Source organism: Saccopteryx bilineata, chromosome 3 (assembly GCF_036850765.1).
Source record: "Saccopteryx bilineata isolate mSacBil1 chromosome 3, mSacBil1_pri_phased_curated, whole genome shotgun sequence".
NCBI lineage: Eukaryota > Metazoa > Chordata > Mammalia > Chiroptera > Emballonuridae > Saccopteryx > Saccopteryx bilineata.
Genome location: NC_089492.1, coordinates 152,397,201 through 152,420,647, shown reverse-complemented (window position 1 = coordinate 152,420,647; position 23,447 = coordinate 152,397,201). Strand labels below are relative to the sequence as shown.

Sequence of the window (23,447 nt, the reverse complement as noted above, 5' to 3'; positions counted from 1 at the left end):
AGGGCTTCATTGTGAGGTGCATGAAATTATGGTCTTAAGTTAAAATGTAAGCCTGACACCACCTCACCCATGTGGGCAGCTACTATCAAACAAAAACATAACAAAACAAAAACATTTTGGCAAGAATGTGGAGAAGTTGGAACCCCAGTGCACTGGTGTTCGTACAGAGTGGGCCACATAGGAAGCAGTAGGGTGGTTCCACTAAAAACTGACCTCACTGATATGAGGTACTTAGAGAAGTCAAATTCAAAGAGACTGAAAGCAGAGTCGTGGCTTCCGAGGGCTGGGGAAGAGGGACATGGGGAGTTGTTTCATGAGCACAGAGCCCGCTTTTACTAGAGAAGAAGTTTTGGAGGTAGATGGTGGGGATGGTTGCGCAATAATATGAATGTATTAATACCTTTACTGTCCTGCATGCTTAAAAATGGTGAAGATGCTAACTTTTATGTCTACTTTACTACAGTAAAAAAAAAAAAATTGGAAAGTAAGCATTGGAAAACCATGTAACCCTAACACTGATATTGAGCACTGTACCAGAATAGGAAGTTTGTTTGTGTGTAGGTGACAGGGTTGTAGCTAAAGCCAGCACCTCCCAGATTCCCTCGATACCGCACTTGTCCCCAGGCTGAGCTTGCTGTGGTGTGCCGTGGGTGCCCTCTGTTACTTTACACTGGCACTGTCTTTGCAGGAGATCCACTTAGACCTCCCTTGGTGGAAAAGCTTGCCAAATTGAATGGGCAGGATCTTAGCATGTTTCTATCCTTCTTGCACATGACAGCCGAACTCCCTGGCAACACTCTTACCTTTGGCTGTCAGTTACTCTCTTCTGAGGTATAAACTACTGAAATATTGTAACTTAAAGCCAAATTTCTCCAAGAGAATGTATAAAGATACAGAAACCTTCTAGGATGAACAGACCACAGCTCCAGTCGGGGACAGCTGAGTGGTGAGCTCTGCATATCTGTACCCCTGCCTGCAAGTCACATCACAGGGCCATCCTAGCAGCTTCTAAAGATAGAACTCTGCCCTTAGAGAACTCATGCTGGGCTGTGTAATCAAAGAAAGGAGCCCTTGTCTGAAGCAGCTGTGCCCGCAGATGTGGGAGGGTGGAGGCAGTTATCCTTCTGGGGGTGCCTGGGATACAGGTACTCTGTGTGGCCTTGGAAATAGCAGTGGGCTTCTAGATTTGGCCCAACACTTAAGCCTTCCAAACCCTTTATCCTAGGACCCTCCTGTTGAGATTCAACGTAAAACATGTCCTCTCATGGGAAGACGGGCCACATTAACAGGAGGGAGTTGAAGTGTTGTTTACTGCACCCGTTCATATCAAGATTTAATACTTTCTTTTTGCTCCTTCTTTCTTGAAGGTTTGTTTGGTTTCCTCTTCCCAGCCATCCTCTCCGGACCTGCTCTCCTCCAGGCACACTGGTGATGCCCCTGACTTTGCCCGGAGCTTGGACAGCAGTGTGGCGCCTCTGGCTGATTTCAGTCTCCCCCCAGAATGCTCCTCCTGCCTGGACAACTCTGCAGCTAAGCACAAGCTCCTGGTCAAGCCCCGCAACCAGCGGTCAAGCAAAATGAGGCGCCTGTCTTCGGTAATTGGGCTCTGCCCCCCCCCCCGCCTCTCTCCCCTCAGGATTGAGTGCCCCCTCTGAGCGACTGCCACTGCCCCATTGACCTGCTACTTGAGGTGGAGTCTTAGGTCTCTCCCTGCATAAACACTTCATTCACTCATTCTGCAACACTTATCAGCAACCTGCTGTGTACTGTGAGTCCACCCTCCCACCTGCTGCATTCAATGTGAAGTCAGCACCTGGGCCAGGCATGCCCAGACCCTGCCTTCCCCTCACACTGCCTCGTACTCTCTCACCCCCACACTCTGGCCGCCTTTCTGCTTCTTGAGCACTCCAAGCTGTCTCTGAGCTCAGGCATTGTACCTACTGTTCCTCCTGCTCAGCCTTGGGAATCTCAGCTCAGAGGTCTTCTCCCCAGGAGGCTCACCTGCCTGTCCTGTGGAAAGCAGCCCCACCTTCCCACCACCAGGTGCATGTCCCTCATAGTGCTGGCCACACGCAGATGTAACCTTTGGAAATGTATGTGCCCGCTTGTTTACTGCCTGTCTTCTCTGAGATCTTGTCCCAGCTGTACTTCCAGCCCCGGAGCAAGGCTGGTCACAGAGCAGACATTAGTAAACATTTGTTGAAGGTATGAATGAATAAACAAATCAATGACTTGAATGGCAGAAGAAGCTAAACCATTAGAGGGGACACCGACCTTGGGTGACTACCTGCTTAATAGCAGACGACAGGCCCTCTTTGGGCATGCTGCCTGGGGCCATTGTCAGCTCATAATTGTGGGAGCCAAGAACTTGCTCATGCAGTACTTTGACCTTGTGGTACCAGGGAGTTACTGGTCCACATAGGGTTGGTGCTTTTTTCCCTGCCTGATGGCATCCATACAACCTCACCCCTGGAGGAGCTGAGAAGTAGGGTGTAGGTCAGCTGGCCAGAGAGCATAGAGTTCTGAGAGAGAGATGCTCATGGACCAATGTTCTCTTCCTTCATCCCTCAAGATAAGATTGTGGGGTATTGGTAAAGTCCCCAGGACGAGCTGGGTGCTTCAGCTGGAGACAGTGGCGTGGGGACACTCAGAGTGTCAGGGACTCCCTAAATGGTGGATTTTCCTTTTGGCCTGTGGAGTGTCCATTTGTAACTCATGCTAGAAGGTTGACTTCTGAAGGGACTAATGCTGGACAACGAAGCCAGCTAGGTTTACCTCCAGGGCAGTATGTCCTCACGCAGGCTGGGGACGAGGGACATGTATAAGTGCTTCCACATTCAGGGCATTTACAGTTAAAGGCTTGAGCTGTGGGGTCTTGGAAAGGCCTGTCCTCATGCTGAGTGGAGCCACAGGGCAGAGACAAAGCCAGCTCCCTCTGACCCTCAAGTGTGGGCTTCACTCCCATAGGGATGTCTGTTGCCCAGCAGGGGTGTGTGTGACCAGCCACAGCCGGGCCAGGATTTGGTGACAAAGGGAAGCCTTGTGCCTATTTCAGGGGGAAGTGCAGCATCCCTTCTTTCTGCCCTCAGGAAGAAGAAGAGCTATACCTCTCTTTGTTCACCTTTGAACTTGACTTAGCTCTTGAGCCACATTTTTTAGAATAATAAAAAGTCTGGTTTTCTCAGTCTGGAGAAATACAGTCTTTCCTTGATTTAAACTCATTTCCATATCTTCCCCTCCTTTCTTTCCCTTTTTGGTAGGAAACAGCATGGATTTGTTAAGTTTTTGACAGTATTCTTACATTTATGACTGGGCAGAAGTATCTAGCCAGTGGCCGCCAGTGTCATTGTTAGGTCCTCATTTGGAGGCTTCCGTTCTTCAGTGTCCACAGTCCCCTTTGCCCTTTGGACATGAGGTCCCTCTTCCTAACCACGATGACCTTCCTGGTAACCTGGCCCCTCTTGGGGACTAAGGTGCTTTCTGATGCTCCCATCCTGCTCTGCAGGTAGGGAAGAGCCACCACGCTGCCCTGCTGCTGTCCTCCTGACCCTGGCACGTCTGTGGAGGTTCACTGCCCCTTTGGGCTTCACTAGACAATGATGTCCAAGTTTTCCCTGCTTTTCTGATCCCTCAGAACATCTGGGATTTCTTTCTCCATCACCCCCCACCCCCCACCCCAGCCTCAGGCATCTGCCGGGTCTCTACTTGAGGCTTCCTCCTGCTGCCCAGCTCCTTCCTCCATTTGGGCAGAACTACCGTCCATGCCCAGGTTGGCATCTCCAGCTGTCATCAGTGGGATAAACGCTCTTCCTCATCATCTAGGCTTTGAATTTTTTGGAGCTCTAGAGGAAAGCAAAAGGGCTTTTCTTACCTTAAAAACCCAATCTTGCATAGTTAAAAAAAATACCCATAACTATCAAAACTGTAATATTTATCATCCAAGAGTGCATTTGGCTGAATCTGTCTGTCCCTCTGAAGCAGAGGTCAGGAAAAGCAAACGCAGCTTGATATCTTAGCATTTTACCCACCACCCAGAGCCGGGCCCTAGGGGTGGCTCCTGTACAGAAGTGGGACACCTCTAAGTGTTTATGCTGATGTCTTACCCTGCCAGTCAGTCCTCATCCCGACCCAGGCCGTGCCATGGGCAGAGAATATCATGATCTCTACCAGGAGCAGCATGGTTATATGACTAGACCAAGATCTCAGGGCTGGCGGAACTGCCAGCTACAAGTCCCAAGTGTCAGACAGAGACTGGAGCCGCCTCTCCCTCAGCACTGCTCATCAGCACATGGGTGCTGTCCCAAGACCATGGTGGGAGGAGGTAGAGGAGTAGGCAGCCAGGACAGTCTCCATCTGGTGCAGGCTGAACAGTGTGTCCTCTATTTCTGCCCTCTCGGGAGGGCCCAGAGAGGAGATAAGGGGGAGGCGGCGGAGATGAGGAGGTGAGGGGGAGGCGGCGGAGATGAGGTTGGCATGCGTGTTTTTGCTGCTGTACCTGACTAGAGGACCCAGGCTGAATCGAGGCTGCTTCTTTCCCTGTAAAGCCTCTGCTCCACATCCAAGCCCACCCTCTGGAGTCCTTGCTCCACACCAGCCTTGGTCCTGCCGCCCTCCTCAGAGCCTCCTTGTAGCTGCCCGTGACTCATATTGGGATGGGGCCCACTCTTCTGCTCTCTGCTGACTCAGTGAGGGTTCCGAGCATTTTAAAATGTGACTGACATCCTTGCCCTGGCCGGTTGGCTCAGTGGTAGAGCGTCGGCCTGGCGTGCAGGAGTCCCGGGTTCAATTCCCGGCCAGGGCACACAAGAGAAGCGCCCATCTGCTTCTCCACCCCTCCCCCTCTCCTTCCTCTCTGTCTCTCTCTTCCCCTCCCGCAGCCAAGGCTCCATTGGAGCAAAGTTGGCCCGGGCGCTGAGGATGGCTCTGTGGCCTCTGCCTCAGGCACTAGAGTGGCTCTGGTTGCAACAGAACAATGCCCCAGATGGGCAGAGCATCGCCCCATGGTGGGCATGCCAGGTGGATCCCGGTCGGGCGCATGCGGAAGTCTATCTGACTGCCTCCCTGTTTCCAACTTCAGGAAAAAAAAAATGTGACCCACATCCTAAAGAGGGTTTCAACATCAGTGATTTTCTATAACAAAAGGCCGGTAATGCCTTTGTACTTGCAGTTTTTGAAAATTCTCCTGTAGAGAATTTGGCAGCACATACACTAAAATTGGAACGATACAGAGATTAGCATAGCCCCTGCACAAGGATGACATACAAATTCATTAAGCATTCCATATTTTTAGGGAGTGCAATGGGGGACACGTGGTTGGGGAGTGAGGGTATTATATTGAATGGGACACTTGAATCCATGTTAACACAATAAATTAAAATTAATAATAAAAAAAGATGTGAAGGCCCTGGCTGGTTGGCTCAGTAGTATAGCGTCGGCTTGGCATGTGGAAGTCCCGGGTTCGATTCTCAGCCAGGGCACACAGAAGCACCCATCTGCTTCTCCACCCTTCCCCCTCTTCTTTCTCTCTATCTCTCTCCTTCCCCCCTGCAGCCAAAGCTCCATTGAAGCAAAATTGGCCCAGATGCTGAGGACAGCTCTGTGGCCTCTGCCTCCGGTGCTAGAGTGGCTCTGGTTGCAACAGAACAATGCCCAGATGGGCAGAGCATTGCTCCCTGGTGGGCTTGCTGGGTGGATCCCAGTCGGGCACACACAGGAGTCTGTCTCTCTGCCTCTCCATTTCTCACTTAAAAAAAAAAAAAGATAATTCTTCTATAGATTTCCTTAAACATCTTCCTCTTTTTATACCCAAAGGAATACAATTATGTTTCTTGGCAAGAGGTAGCTTAGGTATTGCTCAAACATCCCAGTTACCCTGTGTTCTTTTAGCAAGGAGATGCAGGCTGATAAATGTTAAAAATAACATCAGCAAACAGCAGAAATCTTTGCAAACATACCTGGGGTGCTTCCTACTGTGTCTGAGGGGTAGCTGCATGGTGCAGCAGCCTGGGGAGGGGAACTCTCCAGATCTAATGTCATGAACCTTTTATAAAGCTCCATCTCAACACCCTCAATCTTTGGGTCATTTTCATGTGTGGCTTTGAGTGATTCATGATTACCTTAATCTCCTTTCCTTCTTAAGAGAGCAGGAACCGAGTCTGTGTTCAGTAAGGAGGAAGTTGATCCAATCTAAATTCCAAAGATCTTTAAGAAGAAAAATGCCAGAAGACAGTGTAGGGCTTCATGAAAGAAGAGAGAGTTGTAAAGCCCAGGGAAGAGGCAAGGCTTTCTGTTGGAGCAGAATTTGAGACAGTCTTGGGGTGCTTGTTGAGTACCCTGAGGCTGTAGGGGGTCCCTCAGACTGCAATCTGGTACATACAGTGGTGGGGGCTTGGCTGGATATGGGTAGGGAGCTAGAGAAACAAATTCAGAGCAGAGATTGTAAGACTAAATTTAGCAGAGAAGTTTGGACTTTATTCTATAAGCTGTGGTTTGCTATTGATCCAGTTTGACACACTCTGAATCTTGTGTTGTTAGGCAAACCAGTGTGTTCTCATGGCTGTCTCTGAGGAGCCTAGGGTAGGAGAGCCTCAGCTCTCCTCAGAGCTCGTGAGCTCAGCCTTGACCGAGGTGCACCTGTCTGAGCGCCTGGTCTCCAGGTTCAAAAAGGAGCAACAATCCCTCCCTCGCTGGGACTAATGGCAGGAAGGAGCACAGAGCACAGTGTGGTGGCCTCCCTCCACCTGGTGCCGCCCCTTTCCTGTGCTTTGATCTGTAATGCACCATCCGCTAGCTTTGTGGCTTGGCCTTGGAAACATTTATATTGAGGGCGTAGCTGCCACTGTTCTGCTGAAAGCTGAGCTTGTGAGGCAAGAACCCAAGATAGACCAGTAAGGGAGGGGTTAGGAAGAGGCACCTGAATGTGAGTGCCCACTCAAGTGACAGCTTCTGAGACACACTACTACTGCCTTTAAACCATATGAAGCCTTGAACAAAATGGGAAGGTTGTAGGCCTCCCAAGTCCGGCATAATGATGCTCTTCATTCTCTCTGTCTCTCCTAGAGGGCACAGTCCGAATCGCTGAGCGACCTGATGTCCACCCCGGAGAAGGAAGAGTCGGATGAGAAGCCATTACCCACGGTCAGCTCAGAGGAGAAGCCCACTGTTGGCCAGCAGGACATGGTCCTGAACAGAAGCCCTGAGCCCAGGGGACCAGCCACCATGCTGCTGCCTGGGGGAGCCCGTGCAAGACGTGCACGCCTGTGGCACTGCCTGGCACTCAGTGCCAGTGCTGAGGAGGAGAGCTCCCCTGGGGACAATTCCTCAAGCTGCCCAACCACCCCAGAGGTCCCAGAGCCTGTTTCAGGCCTAGCCCCCTGCTTGGAGTTCCCACTTCTGCCAGAAGGCTCCCCACATCCTGACTCTGACAACAAAAATCAGAGGGAGGAGCTGTCCCTTGAAAGCACAGGTTTGCTACCCAAGGACACAGCGGATGACATGCTTTGTGTTTCTGGAGACAATGAAGGTTTGTCATCTCCCCACGTCCCTGAGGAAGATGCGACATCTTCTGGGACCAGTCCTGCCATCCACTTGGAGACTCCCTGTGGTCCAGATGAGCCAGACCACGGTGCGCAGAAAGAGGTAGAGCTGACATTGACAGTGCCTAGTCCTGAGGGAGCTGAGACAAAATGTTCTGAGGACCACACTCCTTGCTCCCAAGAACCCAAGAGCTGCTTGAAGCACAAAGCCCCAGTGGTGAGCAGGAGCCTCAGTGTGTCCCCCACCCCACCATCCTCAGAGTCACCTCCAGAAGAGCCCACGCCCTGTGCCCTGGACAAAGAAACCACCTCCCTGGAGCCCCCCAGGGCTGAACAGGCTGAGTCTCCACAAGGGGGGCCCAAAAGGGAGGCACCGGAACAGAAAATCGGGAGAGGAGGCAGCCAGCCACAGAGTGTGAAGAAGTTCTCTGTGTCCTCGGGCCGGGCATGGTCACACACAGGCCACAGAGAACGGCTGGGTCACCCTGGCCCCATAGGCCCTACTGCTGTCCCTTCCACTGTCCGGCTACCCCTGCTGAGGAGCAACCTGGCCTGGAGGAGCGAGGCTGCCCTTGATGACCTCCAGGCACCTCTGGAGCACCAGAAACAGAAACTGGACCCTCAGGAGCCACCTTTACCAGCTGAGTGTGGCTCTCGGGACTCAGGGAAGAGAGTAGCCAGCCAGGTTGGGCTGGGGAGGAACCCCCAGGATGTGGTGACCACACCAGCCACAAGAGGCCCCTGTCCCACTGCCCAGGAGTCAATCACGTGTGGGGACAGAAGCCCCTTCCCCATCAAGCTCCGGTCCACTTCTCTTTCTTTCAAACACAGAGATGCATCCTTGCCGGAAGTGAAAGGCATCAAGAGGTTTAGTGCGGAGGTCAGGCTAGAAAAAGGAGGACTAACTCTGCTCTCAAAAGATGACAAGTGTCACACAGGGACAGCCCCCATGATTCGGGGGGCCAGGTTCCCCAACGACCAAGGGAAGGGGAAAGCCCGGTCATCAGAGCAGCTGGGCTCCAAGCCACCCCTGCCCAGGAAACCACTTCTGCAGACCCTCACCCTCTCGTACCTGCCTGCGTCCCCTGATATCAGCCCCGGAGAAATGGACAAGGTCGCACCACCCCAAGGCCCCAGAAAGGAGAGTCGAACGATGGAGAAAAGGTTGCCCCACTGGGGAGCTGGTAAGCGCCCCAGCCGTGTAGCGGCCTGGCCTGAGCATGTTTAGGAAGGGTGGGGCAGTGGTCAGTCACTTTAGTGGGAAGAGCTTTCTGGGCATCCAGCAAGTAGGTTAATATTTGGGTAGAAACCTTATTGCAGGAAAAATTGGAAGAAGATGTCAAAATTCCTCACAGTATTACTAACACATTTGATTAAGAGTTAGGAACAGAGAGTAGAAAGTGGGAAATGAGTACCAGGATGTTGTGTAAGTTCAGAGAAATCAGTAAACTGTCCACATGCATTTTGCAGGGCCCCTCCATGGACCACTCATGCTGGTTGCTCATCTCCCTGGGAGCTCGGGGGGCCAAGAACCCTAGAACCCGGGACATGTATTCTGTTGGTGGAGTCCCTGCTAGGGCCTGCATTCTTTTTGGTTATAAAGGAAGCCTCTGGCTCCTCTGTCACTCAGTGTCCTGACCTTTACCCCAAGGATGCATTTTCTCTCACTAATAATTAGGGTCACAGGGCCTGACATCATGCAGAAAGCACCCTATGTAATGGTTTTTGTCAGGCATGAGCCCCTCAGAGGGTGGCATTAGCTCCCTGTTCCAAAAGAAAGATAGTGTTAAGATTGGGGCAGAATGAAAGAATCTTCTCAAGCAACTGTGTTCTAAAATGAGCAGGGACAGAATTGATGACTTTTCTGTCTTGACATCTGTCACTCTGTATTGATAGTGTTTCTGATTAAATGAGCGGCCTGTTAGAAATGGGTGCTTCCGGTGGAGCTGGGGGTCACTGGTCGTTTCTCTCACTGATGGCCAGCACGTGAGGCTCCACTCCTGTGATGGTGTCCTGGGGAGAAACACTTCATGGCAAATTTTATTTAAAAAGAAAAACCTTTCAGGATATTTTAAGTGGCTAGTCTAAATCCAGAACTCTACTGAAGCACTACATTGTGGGACAAAAGAAAATAGAACCCAGTTGTTCTCCTAAGGACCCCGAATTCAGAAAGCAAGATGAGGGCACACACAGGAGGAAGAAATTAGCTCCCCCAAAGCACCCTGCAGACAGGTTCGAAGCAGTCCTAACTTTCTCTGTCTCCCTCTCTGGGAAAATTGCAGTGCACTAAGTGCTTTATGGTCCTAAGGTGACCCTCAAGGATGCTGACGGTTCTGGGGCCAGGGCCAGGAAGACACTGCCAGAGCACGTGGCCCCTGGCTCCACCATGGTTTTTGCTATTGCTGCTGCCACGACGTTAGGATGGTCAGTGAATGAGCTTTAGAGGAGGTCCAAGCCAGAGCTGAGGATCCCCTCGGCCAGTTTCCAGTGAGGTTACTGAAGCTGTCCTAAAGTGATTTAAAAGCCTTTGGTTGAAATAGGGAGAAGGAGGGGGCATGCTCTGTGCAGATAAAACCCTGACATCAGCACCATCCACTTGCATGACCTGGAATTGAAAATGTCCCTCAAGGGCTTGCTGAATGAATGGAACTTAAAAGCAAGATGCTCAGGTTCATAGTAAGAGCTGGGAAAGGAGCTTTGGAGAGCTGTTTTTGGTGTGTTCATAATTCATAACTTCCTCAGCCTGGGCCATGAGAGTTAGGCTTCATTTGTTGTCAAATGGCTGGAATGGTCTGTGGTTAAAGACCTTATGTTTTCTTCTTTGATTTATAAAATATAATATAGTACCTGTATTTATTTATTCATGGCTCTTCTGAAACAGTGGAAAAGAATTATCTTGTCCAGCTACATGTATTTTTGAGCCACAGAAATAGCCAATTCAGGGGAATTCCAGAGTGAGCACAGGATCTAAGTTATGGGGCACTGGTAGTGATTCTCATTGCAGTGCAGAGTGGAGAGGAAGAATTACCCACAATCTTTTGGGAATTACCAAATGGGGTGGTATTTAAGGGACAAGTGCTAGGATAGGCTATGGCTACTGCCTGGTAATCCCAGGACCTGGGAGTACAGTGCGGTGGGGTACAGGGCTGCCTCATGCAGACCATAGCAGGATCTTAAGGTCCGTGCAGTTGGACCCCATCAGTGAAGAAGCCTCTACACCTTTCTCAGACATGGGATCTGCTTGTGGTTTAATTCATTATTATTAATACACTATTACTAATTCATTATTAATCCTACTATCATCTTTATCATTTCTAAGTTATGGCAGTGGAAGGCAATTCAATTTACATAAAACATATAGACTATAAAAGTTTTAATAACAGTATTACTCAGTTTTCTAGAAAATCCTAATTATCGCTGTTTATGATCTCGTGGTGGCAGGCACTTTTCCCAGATGGCCGCTATCTTCGCTATCCTTCTTCCAGGGGTGCAGATCGTAAATAAAGCCCAGTCTTGAAGTGTCCCAGATGAGTGCACAGTTCTGCCCTGAGGACTAAAGCTGTTTACTCTTTCTCCTCTCTGCCACACTGTCTTCCTTTCTTGAAGGCATGGAGACACTCTTTCTTTTTTTTTAATTTTTTTTTTTTTTTTTGTATTTTTCTGAAGTTGGAAATGGGGAGGCAGTCAGACAGACTCCCGCATGCACCCGACCGGGATCCACCTGGCACGCCCACCAGGGGACGATGATCTGCCCATCTGGGGCGTCGCTCTGTTGCAACCAGGGCCATTCTAGTGCCTGAGGCAGAGGCCACAGAGCCATTCTCAGCGCCCAGGCCAACTTTGCTCCAATGGAGCCTTGGCTGCAGGAGGGGAAGAGAGAGACAGAGAGGAAGGAGAGGGGGAGGGGTAGAGAAGCAGATGGGCGCTTCTCCTGTCTGCCCTGGCCAGGAATTGAACCCGGGACTCCTGCACGCCAGGCCGACGCTCTACCACTGAGCCAACCAGCCAGGGCCATGGAGACACTCTTTCAACAAGAGAAGCTGGGAGAATTCGGTGGCTGTTTCAATAAACAGAGGAACCTAGCTTGCCGAGGGGCTGAGCCCAGCACCACGTTTGTGCTCACCTACTGCAGGACACCTATCAATCAGATGACATGCTGTCACAGGTGAATGGTCCGGGCTTATCAGCCTTGTTCAAGTGTGCAGGACATTACCTCCCTCCTGTTGGGCTAGTCCCACCCAGAGTCTAAATTACAGCTTCTTGCACACAGGATTAGATTTAGAACAAAGTAGGTGGAGATTTTCATGTAGGAAAATGGTAAAATACTGAAAGTGTATAGAAAAAAATAATTACCTATGAGTCTACTCTCCAGGTAGTATCTCTGTTGGATTTTCCTTTTAGTTTTCCTTTTGTGTGTGTGCGTGTGCATATGTGTAACTTATTTGTCTACATGGTTGTAGTCATGTGGTAGATATTTTAGACAGTAGTTGCAAAAATTACCACCCTCATCTGGAGCCTTATTTGGTAATCAGCCATAGCCTAAAATCCAGCTCACTCCATCCAGACTGGACAGGTCGCATGGTGACACAGTCAGGTTTCTGACCCTCTGTTTCTCAACTCTTAGATTTATTCATTCATGCACTCGTTCTTTCAACAAATATTTCATTTACTCCTGCCACATACAGGGTACTGTGCTGCCTCAACGGAGGAGGCAAGTGGCATCTGGATGTCACATGGGAGTGTAGGTAGATGCCCATCTTCATCTTTGGATGTCAGGAACGTTTTTTCCTGGAGGAAATGAACTCAGAGACTGTCACTTGATGACAGTTATTTCAATGTATTCTGGTTCATTTGAGTATAATAGAAGGTGGATGGGTGTTTTTGGTATCATGCTAAAAATATATATATTTATGTGTCTAGAATTCTTAAAGAAAACCAACTTTGTTCACACCTCCCTTCTTTTTTAGCCTGATTCTTCCCTTCCCAGTCCCTCCTGAGTGAGTGTGGTCAACACTCTGGCCTCTGGCCTCCATCTTCCCTATGCTTCTGAAGCCACACATCTCCTCAGCTCCCTCATGCAGGACACGACACACTGTGGATTCCCACCTGTTTCCTGAGGCTCTCCCTTCCCTGGACTCCCTCAGCCACAGCAGCTACCCCTAACCTTCTGTGGACAACCCTGACTTCTCATCTCAACATCCGGAATTCAAGTTATCAGTCCCTTGCCCACCCCAGACCATTGTCCTTTTAAGCACCCCACCTAGCCAGGTACACAGCCAGAGACCTCAGAGTCATTAAAAATATATGGGATATACTAAAGATATACTAATTATAAGAAAAATAACGTTATAACCCTACTTCTTAAACAATGACATAAAAAGGGACTTGCACTTCTGACCGAGGTGGAGTAAACACACTCCCCCCTCCTCTCCCACAGATGCAGTTTAAAACTGCCGGACCAAACATGAAGAGTGAATGTCAGTGGATAAAGGGCTGGTAGAAAGGTAGGGAGATCAGGGCTTAGATAGCCATGCTTGTTCATTTCATCTCTATGTATTCACGTGATTGTTTCTCTAGGATTGAGGCTTAACATTGGCTTTTCTGGCTCACAGAGCTTGTTTCTCCCCCTGTTCATCTCAACATTCCTAGTTCAACATTTAAATAGATGGACAGCACTAGGTGTTGTCCATCTATTTAAGATTTTTTTTTATCTGATGGATGCAAATTGTCAGTTATGTTTTACACCTTGGTCAGAAAGTCCTGGTCAGCCTAATATGAAATGTCTCTGTCCTCCCACATCAGCCCTCTTCATCTTTAACCTGATATTGACAGCACCTCCCCACCTCCAACTCTCTCGCCTCACCCTGTTTCCTGAGTCATGGAAACTCTCAGTGTCATCTCAGAATGTATGTAAAATAAAATTTAAACTCTAAGGTAAGCCGTCTAGGGCTTTTTAGATTTGGACCACACTCAACATTTCTGCCTTCCTAAGTTCATCTGCCACGACTTTATTCCCTCAGACATCTCCAGCGAGCCTCTGCCACCAGCACCCCTCAGCATGCGGCACACACCCCTGCTAGCTCTGAGCACGCTCCACCTCACCCCTACACTTGACCTGCAGCTCCCTGAGAATACCTGGGCTCCTTTTCTCTGTGAGCACCTGTGCCTGGGGACTCCTGCCTGCAGTGGGTGGTCCTTGGCTGTGTTCAGATGACTGAGTGCAAGGACAAGGCAGGGGTTTGCTCATGGGATGGTGGGGCCTGGGTTGGGAACTCTTATTCCCAGATCCACTTCCAGGTACTGTGGGATTCTGACCTGGTGTGTTTCTTTAAAAAAAAACAACAAAACAAACCCCCCCCGCTTTTAATTAAATCTGTTGGGGTGACATTGGTTAATAAAATTATATAGGTTTCAAGTACACAATTCTATAATACATCATCTGTATATTGTGTTTTTGCCACAAGTCACCTTCTTCCATTACCATTGTCCCCCTCTACCCTCCTCTCCTCCTCCACCTCTTTCCCTCCTGCAATCTCCACACTGTTTTCTGCATCTGTGAGGGTGTTTGTTTTGCTTTGTATTGCTTAAGCCCTTCACCTTGATCTGGTGTATTTCTTACCCTCTGAGTCTTAATATCCTCTTTTGTAAAATGTTGTAAAACAAGGTTAGTAATACTTAGGGCAGCAAAAGCATTTTAGAGAGATAACAGTCTCATACAGTGAAGTCCCATTTTCCTTAGATGTCCCCGAAAACCCTCCATGCTGCACAGAGCAGTGTGTAGGAATGAATTCTCCTAGCTAGCACTGGTTCTGATGAAGGCGCCAGTATAGATTATAGATGTTAGCTCCCAGACAGAGCATGTATGCAGAATATTGTGGGGTGTCATGCACTATGACCCAGCACCCTGCGAACCTACCTGGCCCTACGAAGGGAGCAGGAGAAAGGGGATTTGCCAAAACAAACAAACCTCAGGAAGCACAGCTGTGGATCTGGGAGCCCCCAGCTCAGTGGGATGGTACCACGGCAACCTCCCTCCTGCAGTCTAGGAGGGAAAGTGGGGAGGCTTCTCTAGAACTTCTTAGAAAACTGCACTCTGCCAACAGAGGTCATGCACGCAGTCACACGTGCTGCCTGAGCCCTGCCTCATGGAGAGGGCAAAGGGACATCAGGGCGCAGGAGTGGAGGGAAAGCTCAGTCACAAGCAGCGGGACACAGTGGTGGGGAATCGTGCAGTTTGGGACTCTGCCCTGACAGGACAAGCCCACTGAAAGCCCTGCCATCTTCCCCACCTCCTATCCTTCCCCGCCCCTCAGCTTGTGGGAAAGGAGCTGCCACCCCAGCTCAGACACCATGCATTAAGGGGACAGGAGATTTAACACTGACCCAGCCCAGAGGCTACACCTGTTCTAAAGCGACCTCAGTGACTGCTAGGACCTGAGGGTGACCAGAAAGGTACTGGAAATCTCCCAGTCCCTGTCTTGGGCAGGGGCCTGTCAGAGATTGGGGTCAAGATATGCTGGCCCAGCATTCAGTTCCTGTGGGGTGCAGCCCACCTCCCAGGGTGTGGATGGGCAGTGCCACCATGGCCCGTGTTGGTGCCACTTCAAAGAGTACTTCAGCCCTTTCTCCAGGACCGCCATGAACCTCAAGTGGGGATGAAGCCCTCTACATACTTATCTCAGGGCTCAGTGCCATGGGAGAAAAGTGGGTTTGAAGACAGAAGGCAGTGTCTTTGTGACAGAAGTGGGTGAGCACCCCAGACAAGGGCCCCCCCTGAGGAGGGCTGAGGACAGAGAATGCCAGAAAGCCTGCAAGGGGAGGCAGAGATGGGGACTGTGTAAGCATCAGCATGGGCAGCCCTGGCAGTGGATGTCCAGATACAAGGCAGGGGACACCAGCTGATTTCTAGGAGAGTTTATTAGCCCAGTTCTCAGGCATCTTGTATCAGCCAGAAAGGGAATACTGTGAGCTCCCCCACAGGGCTACCTCGGGCTGGAAGCTCAGAGCAGCATCAAGATCAGTGGTTCCCAATGCTGGCTGCAGATCAGGGTCACCAGCCTTGCAGATTCAGATTGATTGGTCCCCGGTGACCCCCAGACAGTGGGAGTGTGGAGACCTCCTGTCCTACGGCAGCACTGCTGAGACTTCCAAAGGCTGGTTCATAGGAAGAGGCTGAGGCAGCAGGTCTGGGAGGACACTCCTGCTGGTTCCCAGACCATACTTTGAGTGGCAAAGATCCAGATCTGTACTGTCTAACATGGAACCTGTGGCTGCATATGGCTGTTTAAACTGAAATGAATTAAAATTAAAAATTAAAATTTAAAATCCTGGCCTTGCCAGTTAGCTCAGTTGTAGAGTGTCAGCCTGGTGTGTGGAAGTCCCAAGTTTGATTCCCAGTCAGGGCACACAGGAGAAGCAACCATCTGCTTTCCCCCCCACTTTTCCTCCCACATTCATAGTTCAAATGGTTTGAGCAGGTTGGCCTTGGGTGCTGAGGCCTCGCCTCAGGCACTAAAATGGCTCGGTTGCCATGCAACGGAGTAACAGACCCAGATGGGCAGAGCATTGTCTGATAGGGTGCTTGTTGGGTGAATCCGCATTGGTCGGAGCACACGCGGGAATCTGTCTCTGCCTCCCCAACTCTCACTTAATTAAAAAAAAAAAATTAAAATTCTGTTTCTCCATCACACTGGCTGCACTTCCAGAGCTCAGTCAAGGCATGTGACTAGCCAAATGCACAGACAACAAATATTCTCACCATTGCAGAAAGTTCTGCTCGACAGTGCTGGTTACAGTGTTCTGGTTCAGGGTTGCCCTTAGCAAGTAACATTCTTCTGAGACCCTGTCAGGGTTGTGCTCTTCCCAAAATTGTCCTTGATGTCAAAGTACCATTATCGTTTCACCTGTTTGTGCGTGGGGTTGTCTCCCTCACCAGCTTCCCACAGTTAAGGTCTGCAGTGGATTTATCCTCAACTCACAGGCACAGGTAGTAAGTGGGTAGCTAATGACAATAACTAGCATGTATTTAGCACTTACTAAGTACCAAGTGTCATATCAAATGCTTTACAGTTTGAATTCCAACAACCGCTCTATTTCATAAAGGGAAGAACTGAAGAACTGCCCCGAAGGCACGCAGTGGGCCAAGTTTGGGAGGACCTACGGTCTCCCCTTGCAGCCACGCCCTTCACGGTTGTTCTGTCCCACAGCAATTCTCCACTGAGGGGGAGGGAGGTGCTCCCGGCATCTAGTGCAGAAGTTAAACATGCGACAGTGAGCAGGGCAGCCACCCTCAACAGATAATTACCCAGCCCAAAATCTCAATAGGGCCAAGGTTGAAAAAAGGGAATGGTGTATAGGAAAGTTGTGGGGTCGTACCCCTAAATATAATGGGATGGTATGTGAAGATTGGAGATCAAAGCGCCTGTGTTCCAGTAACCTCCTTTGTTACATGTTGGTTGTATAACCCTGAACAAGCCCTTATTTCATGAGACACTGTGTTCCCATCTCTGAAACCGGGATTGGAAATATCCTTACAAGGAGAGTTGTATTATGAACATGATGCTGCTCTGAAAATCAAGATATAAGCCTTACCTGTTGGTGTTTCTTTGGTCACGAGAAATTTCTTTGTTTCCTAAGGAGTAGAGGAGGACCAGGTGGAATAAAGGGAGGGAAATCCAAGTCCGTGGATGAGCATAAACTCACGACTTATAGTTGATGGCCACTTGAGACAGCTCTTATAGGATTCTGGTTATCTCTGGAGACCCATAAGGAATCCAAGTCAGGGTATTTGTGTACATTTCAAATTGTAAGAGGATGTGATGTAATATAACAGCTTCACTAATTTTTTCTCCTTCATCTTTTGTAACTCAAAAATTATTTTCAAGTAACAATGCCGTTCCATCCCCCATATACTTATAAGGTCCCTTATAGCACTGGGCAGGTAATGGAGGTCAGCTTTCTCTGTATTCAAATGGCCTTTGGTCATTACCTTCTGTTCAGAGGCTGTATTAATTGCACAGACAGTGGTGGTTGAGGAAATGGACTTTCAATCCAAGCTCCTCAGCCACAACTCTGAGCCCTTGAGCCTGTTGCTGGCTGCCGTTCTCACCATGAGACGTGGGGTTTGGGCTGGACAACTCTGGGCTATCTGCCAGCCTTGACATGCCAAGTGCTGGGCTCAGCTCCTGACGTCAAGCCACAAGTCAAAGCATCTGACCCTTGGGACACCCCCATAAACATGCTAGCATGTGACTAGCCCCACACATCCAAATCCAGATGTGACTCATGTACTGATTTTTCTTTGTGTTTTTATCTACAAATTCTACCTATGAGCGACCGAACCCTAAAACAGAGTTGGTGCTGTAACAATAGACAAAGGAAACTCATAAGCTGTAGGAATTACAGTGAGGCCTTCACAACCCCAACCCTGGGGCAAGGACTGTCCACTGTGCCCTGATAAATGTGCTGTGTTTCCAGACCCTCATAAAGGCTGACACGAGGAAGCCATCTAACTCCATTGGCCTTTACACCAGGACTGGATTAATTATAACACCATGGCATGCTGATAGTTACCAGTGTCGTTTAACTGAATGCACCCTATGTGGTGAGAGAGTGAGATGCTTCTTAAGAGTGTCCGTGATGTGAGCAAGAAGGGCCTTAGCCTTCACTAGTTCTCACCTGTGATAACAGGAGTGTTTAAATAAACAGTGGCATTTTTTCCATGACATGTGAGCTTGAAGATTGTGAGAGGAGACAAATAGGTCAGAGAAGGCAGTTTCAGAGGAGCCAGGTGAGGAGGAGATCCAGCAGTGCCTTCTGACTTCAGAAAAGGGACACTTAGGCCCTGGTGGCCTTGTACTGGTGGCTGAGAATGAGGCTCTGAGACAGTCGCTGTCTTCCCTGAGAGCTCCATGCTCCATGAGGCTGTGAAGTGGGTCTCTGCCCAAGCTGATTTGGGGGTCTTATATGGGAAGAAATGAATCCAGGGAAACCTTCAGAGAATGGGGAGACAGGGAAATTAGGTGGGCAAGGAGGAAGCAATAGGAATGGCAAGTGGGCCCAGAACCCCAGGGTGAGTGGAGGTCAGGAGGGTCTGCTGGTGAGGGAGGGAACGTCCCTGGGCAAGCCCGTGCCCCTCTGGCAGCAGCCTTGCCTGAGCAAGGATTGGAAATAGCTCCGTGGTGCACATTTCCTCATTTTTCTATGTGGACAAGAACCTAGACTCTTCTTTTGGTCACTCTCCATGCACTGTGTCCTGATTATCTTAGTCTTTAAAAAAACAACCTTTTATTGAAGAATGATATGCATACAGAGAAGGGCACAAATCATGTGTGTGTAGCTCCATGGATTTTCACACTCTGAACACACCACCCCTCAAAAATGAGACCAGTACCCAGAGACCCTTCCCATGCCCCTTCCTGAAGGTTCTGGAGTGCATTCCTGGACCATGGACCATGGAGTCTGCTATTCATGGTCACTCTAGCAGGAGAGCATGTGGGTAGTGCACTGGGGAGACACGTTAGGTTAGAAAGGTCCTTCCTCTCTGTGCTCTCAGCATCCACCACGGGGCCTTGCCAAGCACAGTCAGTTTTTATTATTTATAGGAGTGACACTCTATAACGTCATCGTAAACACTGAATTAGTGGGTACTAAACCCTTGCCCCAAGGGGAAATACAGGCTGAGGTTCCTGTGAGTCTCTGATCACATTTTCACCAGCTGATCAGCGCATAACCTTATGCTCTGCACATATCTGTGAATGACCATGAAGGGCCATGAGCATTGATTTGGGGGTTTCAAATACATTTTAACAAGCAGGAAAATTCTCAAATTTGGAATTCGCAAATAAGGAAAGCCGACTGTGTTTGTTGGGTTGGAAAAGGGCGAACAGTGCTGAGTTTAACCTGGAAATGGAACTGGAACAATCCCCCATCCTGTCTGGCTTCAGACAGGAGCTTGCCTTATGAGAAGCCCTCACTCAGTCTCAAAAAACTCAGTCTGGTTTTGCAATAAATGCTTGCCCAAGTACTGAAGCTTCCAGGTCCAGTGGTGAGGTCACAGCCTGGCTTGGGACAGAACCTGCAAAGAGCAGCTGCAGACTGCCAGCGTGTATTGATCAGGAGCTGTCTGTGCAAGCCGACAATAGATCAATAAATGCTTTTTTTAAAAAAACCTTAACTTTCCTACAAGAAATCAGATAGAAATGCTTGGCGTGGATGAGACCCCACCTACCCATCGATCCCTTTAGTGGCAGTGTATATACACCCGCTGGCTCCATGTAGCCCAGAGCCCTGGCGGAGGACCTGAAGCAAGGCAGAAACAGGAACATGCTCTGTTATAGAAGCACCCAGGCACTGTCTGGTTTTAGCTAGTATGACGAATGGATGATGAAAGATCAGAAATCTTAGCAAGCAAACTCAGGCCTCTCCTTCCACAGAGAATGTTCTGAAGGGCTGGGAATGAGCTGCTGCGATGTGTTTTTAAGATGACAGCGTAACAGGAATAGATTGGAAAGAGTGTGCCAACGTGTAACACAGCTCCACTGGTCCTTGACTTATGGGGAACATTTTCTCCTTCTTTACAGGTTTATATGCTTTCTGATTCTATACAATGTGCATAAGTACTTTTATAAACAAGGAAGACATTTCATGAAAGAAAAAAGGTGCTTAAAAATTGCTGCTTCAGAACTGGCCTCATATACCAAGTTTGTAAGAGGTACAAGAGCCCTGCCCTGCTGTGTTAGCTTAGGGCAGGCAGAGGATCTACTTTATTTTCTCAGCTGAAGGGCAAGAAACACGGTCGTTTTCACCACACCACTTGTGCCTCTCGCTCAGAAGACAGTGTTCTTGACAGCTCCTCACTTCCAAACACAGCTGTGTCCTGCCTGCCACGCAGGGTGTAGACCACTGTTAGAGTCCCCCCTTCGTTCCCTCTACCTGTCATTATAGAAGTTTCTGTGAATGAAAGAAATAGAACTGTAAGTCTGAATTTTAATAGGCACCAAAAAAGGAATGAAAAGAAAAAAAATAACCATCACCAATCAGTAAGTCAAAATTAAGCGATAGAAGGCCTTTCTCAGAGAAGGGTGGTTGAATACCTAGAAATGGTTTAAGATGAGGATTTTCTGGATAGCTAATTTCAGGGCTTCCCAAACACAAAGGACTTGGTCAGAATCATGTATTGAGGCAGAAAGAGGTAAACAAAGTGTCTTCAACTCCCTTTATTTAACCAGGTGCCACATCTCTGCTATCAGGGATTAATGGCAGTTTGAACATGCTTGATCTCAGAAGCTATTTCATGATGGAAACTTGACCCTCAATGTTCCAGCTGGAGAGCTGTCACAGTGTAAAGTCTTTGGCCCCTGAAACTTGCCTTGTCCTGCACACTTTTCTGTGTCTACTCCCATCCCTCTCCTGTCCACCCCTGTGGAGTATGGCACACACCGCATAACCCTTGTCCCTGATGTGGGTGCCAGGTACAGGGTGTGGGGTGCAGGTCAAAGTCATCACCAAGGCCTTCTGTCACAGGACAGAATGGCTCATCACTCTCTGCTCTGCCTGTACCCACCTGGGACATAGACTTACCTGTGGGTTACCTAAGGTTCCAGGTAGAATCTCAGACCTTTCTGAATCACAGTTGGGAGCTGTCCTGGTTGTTCTCCCTCCTTCCTGGTGTGTGGACCCTCTTCACCGCCTGTGCCCTCTCCCCCTGAAGTTGGCCTTTGACAGTCCTTGTGAAAAGATCTGGAGGGTATCAGGTCCCTCTGGCCTATTTGAAGTCCTGAAAAGGAGGAAGTGGGAAAGGAGAGGACAGAATACAAGGAAAGACCACCACTTAAGGAAAAGAAGTGAAACCAAAAAGGAGAGAAATAGTTGGTGAAAGGTCTGGGCCATATGCCTGGACCAGCACTTGATGACGCTGCCATCTCAGGTAGCATTGTCCCACAATGGCCCAGCCTGGCCTAGCAGTGGCGCTTACTGATGTCTGTGGGTCTCCCCATGGGCACAGAATTATGGGCTCACACGCACACAGAAGGACACTGGACACATTGCTACCCCACACAGGCAGTGCAGTCCACAAGCCTTCTCTGTTTGCAAAGAGCTCTGCCTGCATACTTTTGATCGAGGGAAAGAAAACAGCCATCTCTGCTGAGTGGAAGCCAGCTGCCTTGTTGACAAGGCCACAGTTCCCATGAGCGAACTGGAAGGGAGAAGAATATGATTTGCTTCGGGTGTGAAATGTGGGCCTTGAGCACAGGACCTAGGTTTGGTCCACCAGGGGGTCCCCAGCCTCCTTCGAGGGCCTTATCTCACCACAGTTCCCAGGAACATGGCATATGCCCTGTTTCATAGGACTTTCCAGTGAATTTTACATATTTTGTCTCAAAGAAGGTAATCCAATTGCATGGCATGGGAACTCACCACAGCTACGTCTTGTGCCCTGTGGTAAGAGTGAACTGAGTGTCAGGCACCCCCCACTGAGCTGCAAGGCTGCTGGAGGGGCAGCCACCACTCCCCAGAGATTTGGGGGCTGCTTTAGCTTTTTACAGCTACCATTCTGCCTGTAGATTAAAACCCGGGTGGAAATTTTCTTTACATGTAGACTTTGTCTTGACTGAATCACTCAGAATATTTTGTTGACTGAGGTAAGGAGTTTCACCTGTAGTCAAATCCGCTGTCAAGTCTGCCGGTGCAGAGGCCAAGGTGCCTGGCCAGCATGCACTGGCTACTGCTGAGCGGACGGCCTTGCACGGCATCATGGGCCGGGCCAGCAGACGGCACAACTCATGATGTTGCCCAGTGCGAAGAAATGATCAGAAATGTGACTTAAGTCTTTTAAGAAAAGTTCAGGAGGACGAGAGTATGAGGACTTGTGAATGAGGGATTGATACAAGAAATGAGATGTGCAGACTGTTTGTAAACATCCGACCACCCGCCTACTTTCCTTGGGCCAGGGTCTCTGGACAAGAAATAAAATGTAAAATCATGTTGTGAATGGTCTACTGTTAGCACAGGACCTGGTATGTGTTCTATGTCATCTGTTTGTTAAATAAGTGGCAGAATGCATGCATCAGTGGGTAGACAGTCAGCTGGCAGACATGCCTAGTACCAGCCGCTGGGGCAGATGCCTCAGAGAGTACAGTGGAACTAGGAGAGGGCGAGGATGTCCAGCCTGGGGGCCAGAGCAGGCTGCATGGAGGAGGCGGCAGCTGCCAGGACCTTGGTGGACAAGGAGTGATTCTGAGCAGTCCCTTGTCACCTCTCTGGATTGTGCCCACAGTCTCCCTTCTCAGCTCCCTAGTCAGGCATACTCCAGATGTGTCCTGGATTAACCCCTCCAGGTTCCCCATGCGGACAGGAATAAGGCCAGAAGGGACCTCCTCAGTTGTCTGTCCTGCCTGCAACCTTTCCAGGATGGCCTGCAGGCAGCTCTGCCTCTGCCCCTCCAGCGAGAGGCCTTCCTCACCCCTCTGCTCAGCCTAGAGGGTTTGCTGCCCTCCAGGCCCCAGCCCCAGACACTGCAGATACTTCCTGCTGAAGTGGGCCCTGTATCTGTGCAGTGCATAGAGAGGCCCTGCCCAACTCCAGCAGGAGACACAGGTTCTCAAGGCAGTGGCTCCTTGGTGAACAAGGGACTAAGAGAAAAGGACTCTACATTGAATTAGAGGCACAAGCAAAATCAAATAGAATAATATCCCACACACACCAGAGCAAGGGATGGCGTGTTTCAGACCACAGAGAATGATGACGCTTACTACTCTGGGACATCTGCTGTGACACAGACATGCCTTTACCTGGGTGACCAAGGTGCAAAGTTCAGGAGGGAAACAAGGGAGCCAGGCAGAGGCAGATTACGGTCAGTTGAGGCCCTGGGCAAAGAAGAAAATATTGGGCCCCTTATATTAGAAAAAAAGT

The 23,447-nt window shown here is 49.4% G+C and overlaps 1 protein-coding gene and 1 pseudogene across 1 annotated transcript in view; both read left to right on the top strand.

The window, feature by feature from the left end:
- CRACDL (CRACD like) overlaps positions 1 to 23,447 on the top strand; it is a 204,584-nt gene that overhangs the window by 176,341 nt on the left and 4,796 nt on the right. Inside the window, exons 6-7 of the mRNA XM_066267806.1 lie at positions 1,392 to 1,595; positions 7,060 to 8,719. Coding sequence (XP_066123903.1) covers positions 1,392 to 1,595; positions 7,060 to 8,719 — 1,864 coding nt within the window. The remainder of the gene's footprint in view (positions 1 to 1,391; positions 1,596 to 7,059; positions 8,720 to 23,447) is intronic.
- LOC136332692 (U6 spliceosomal RNA) lies at positions 5,188 to 5,288 on the top strand (annotated as a pseudogene).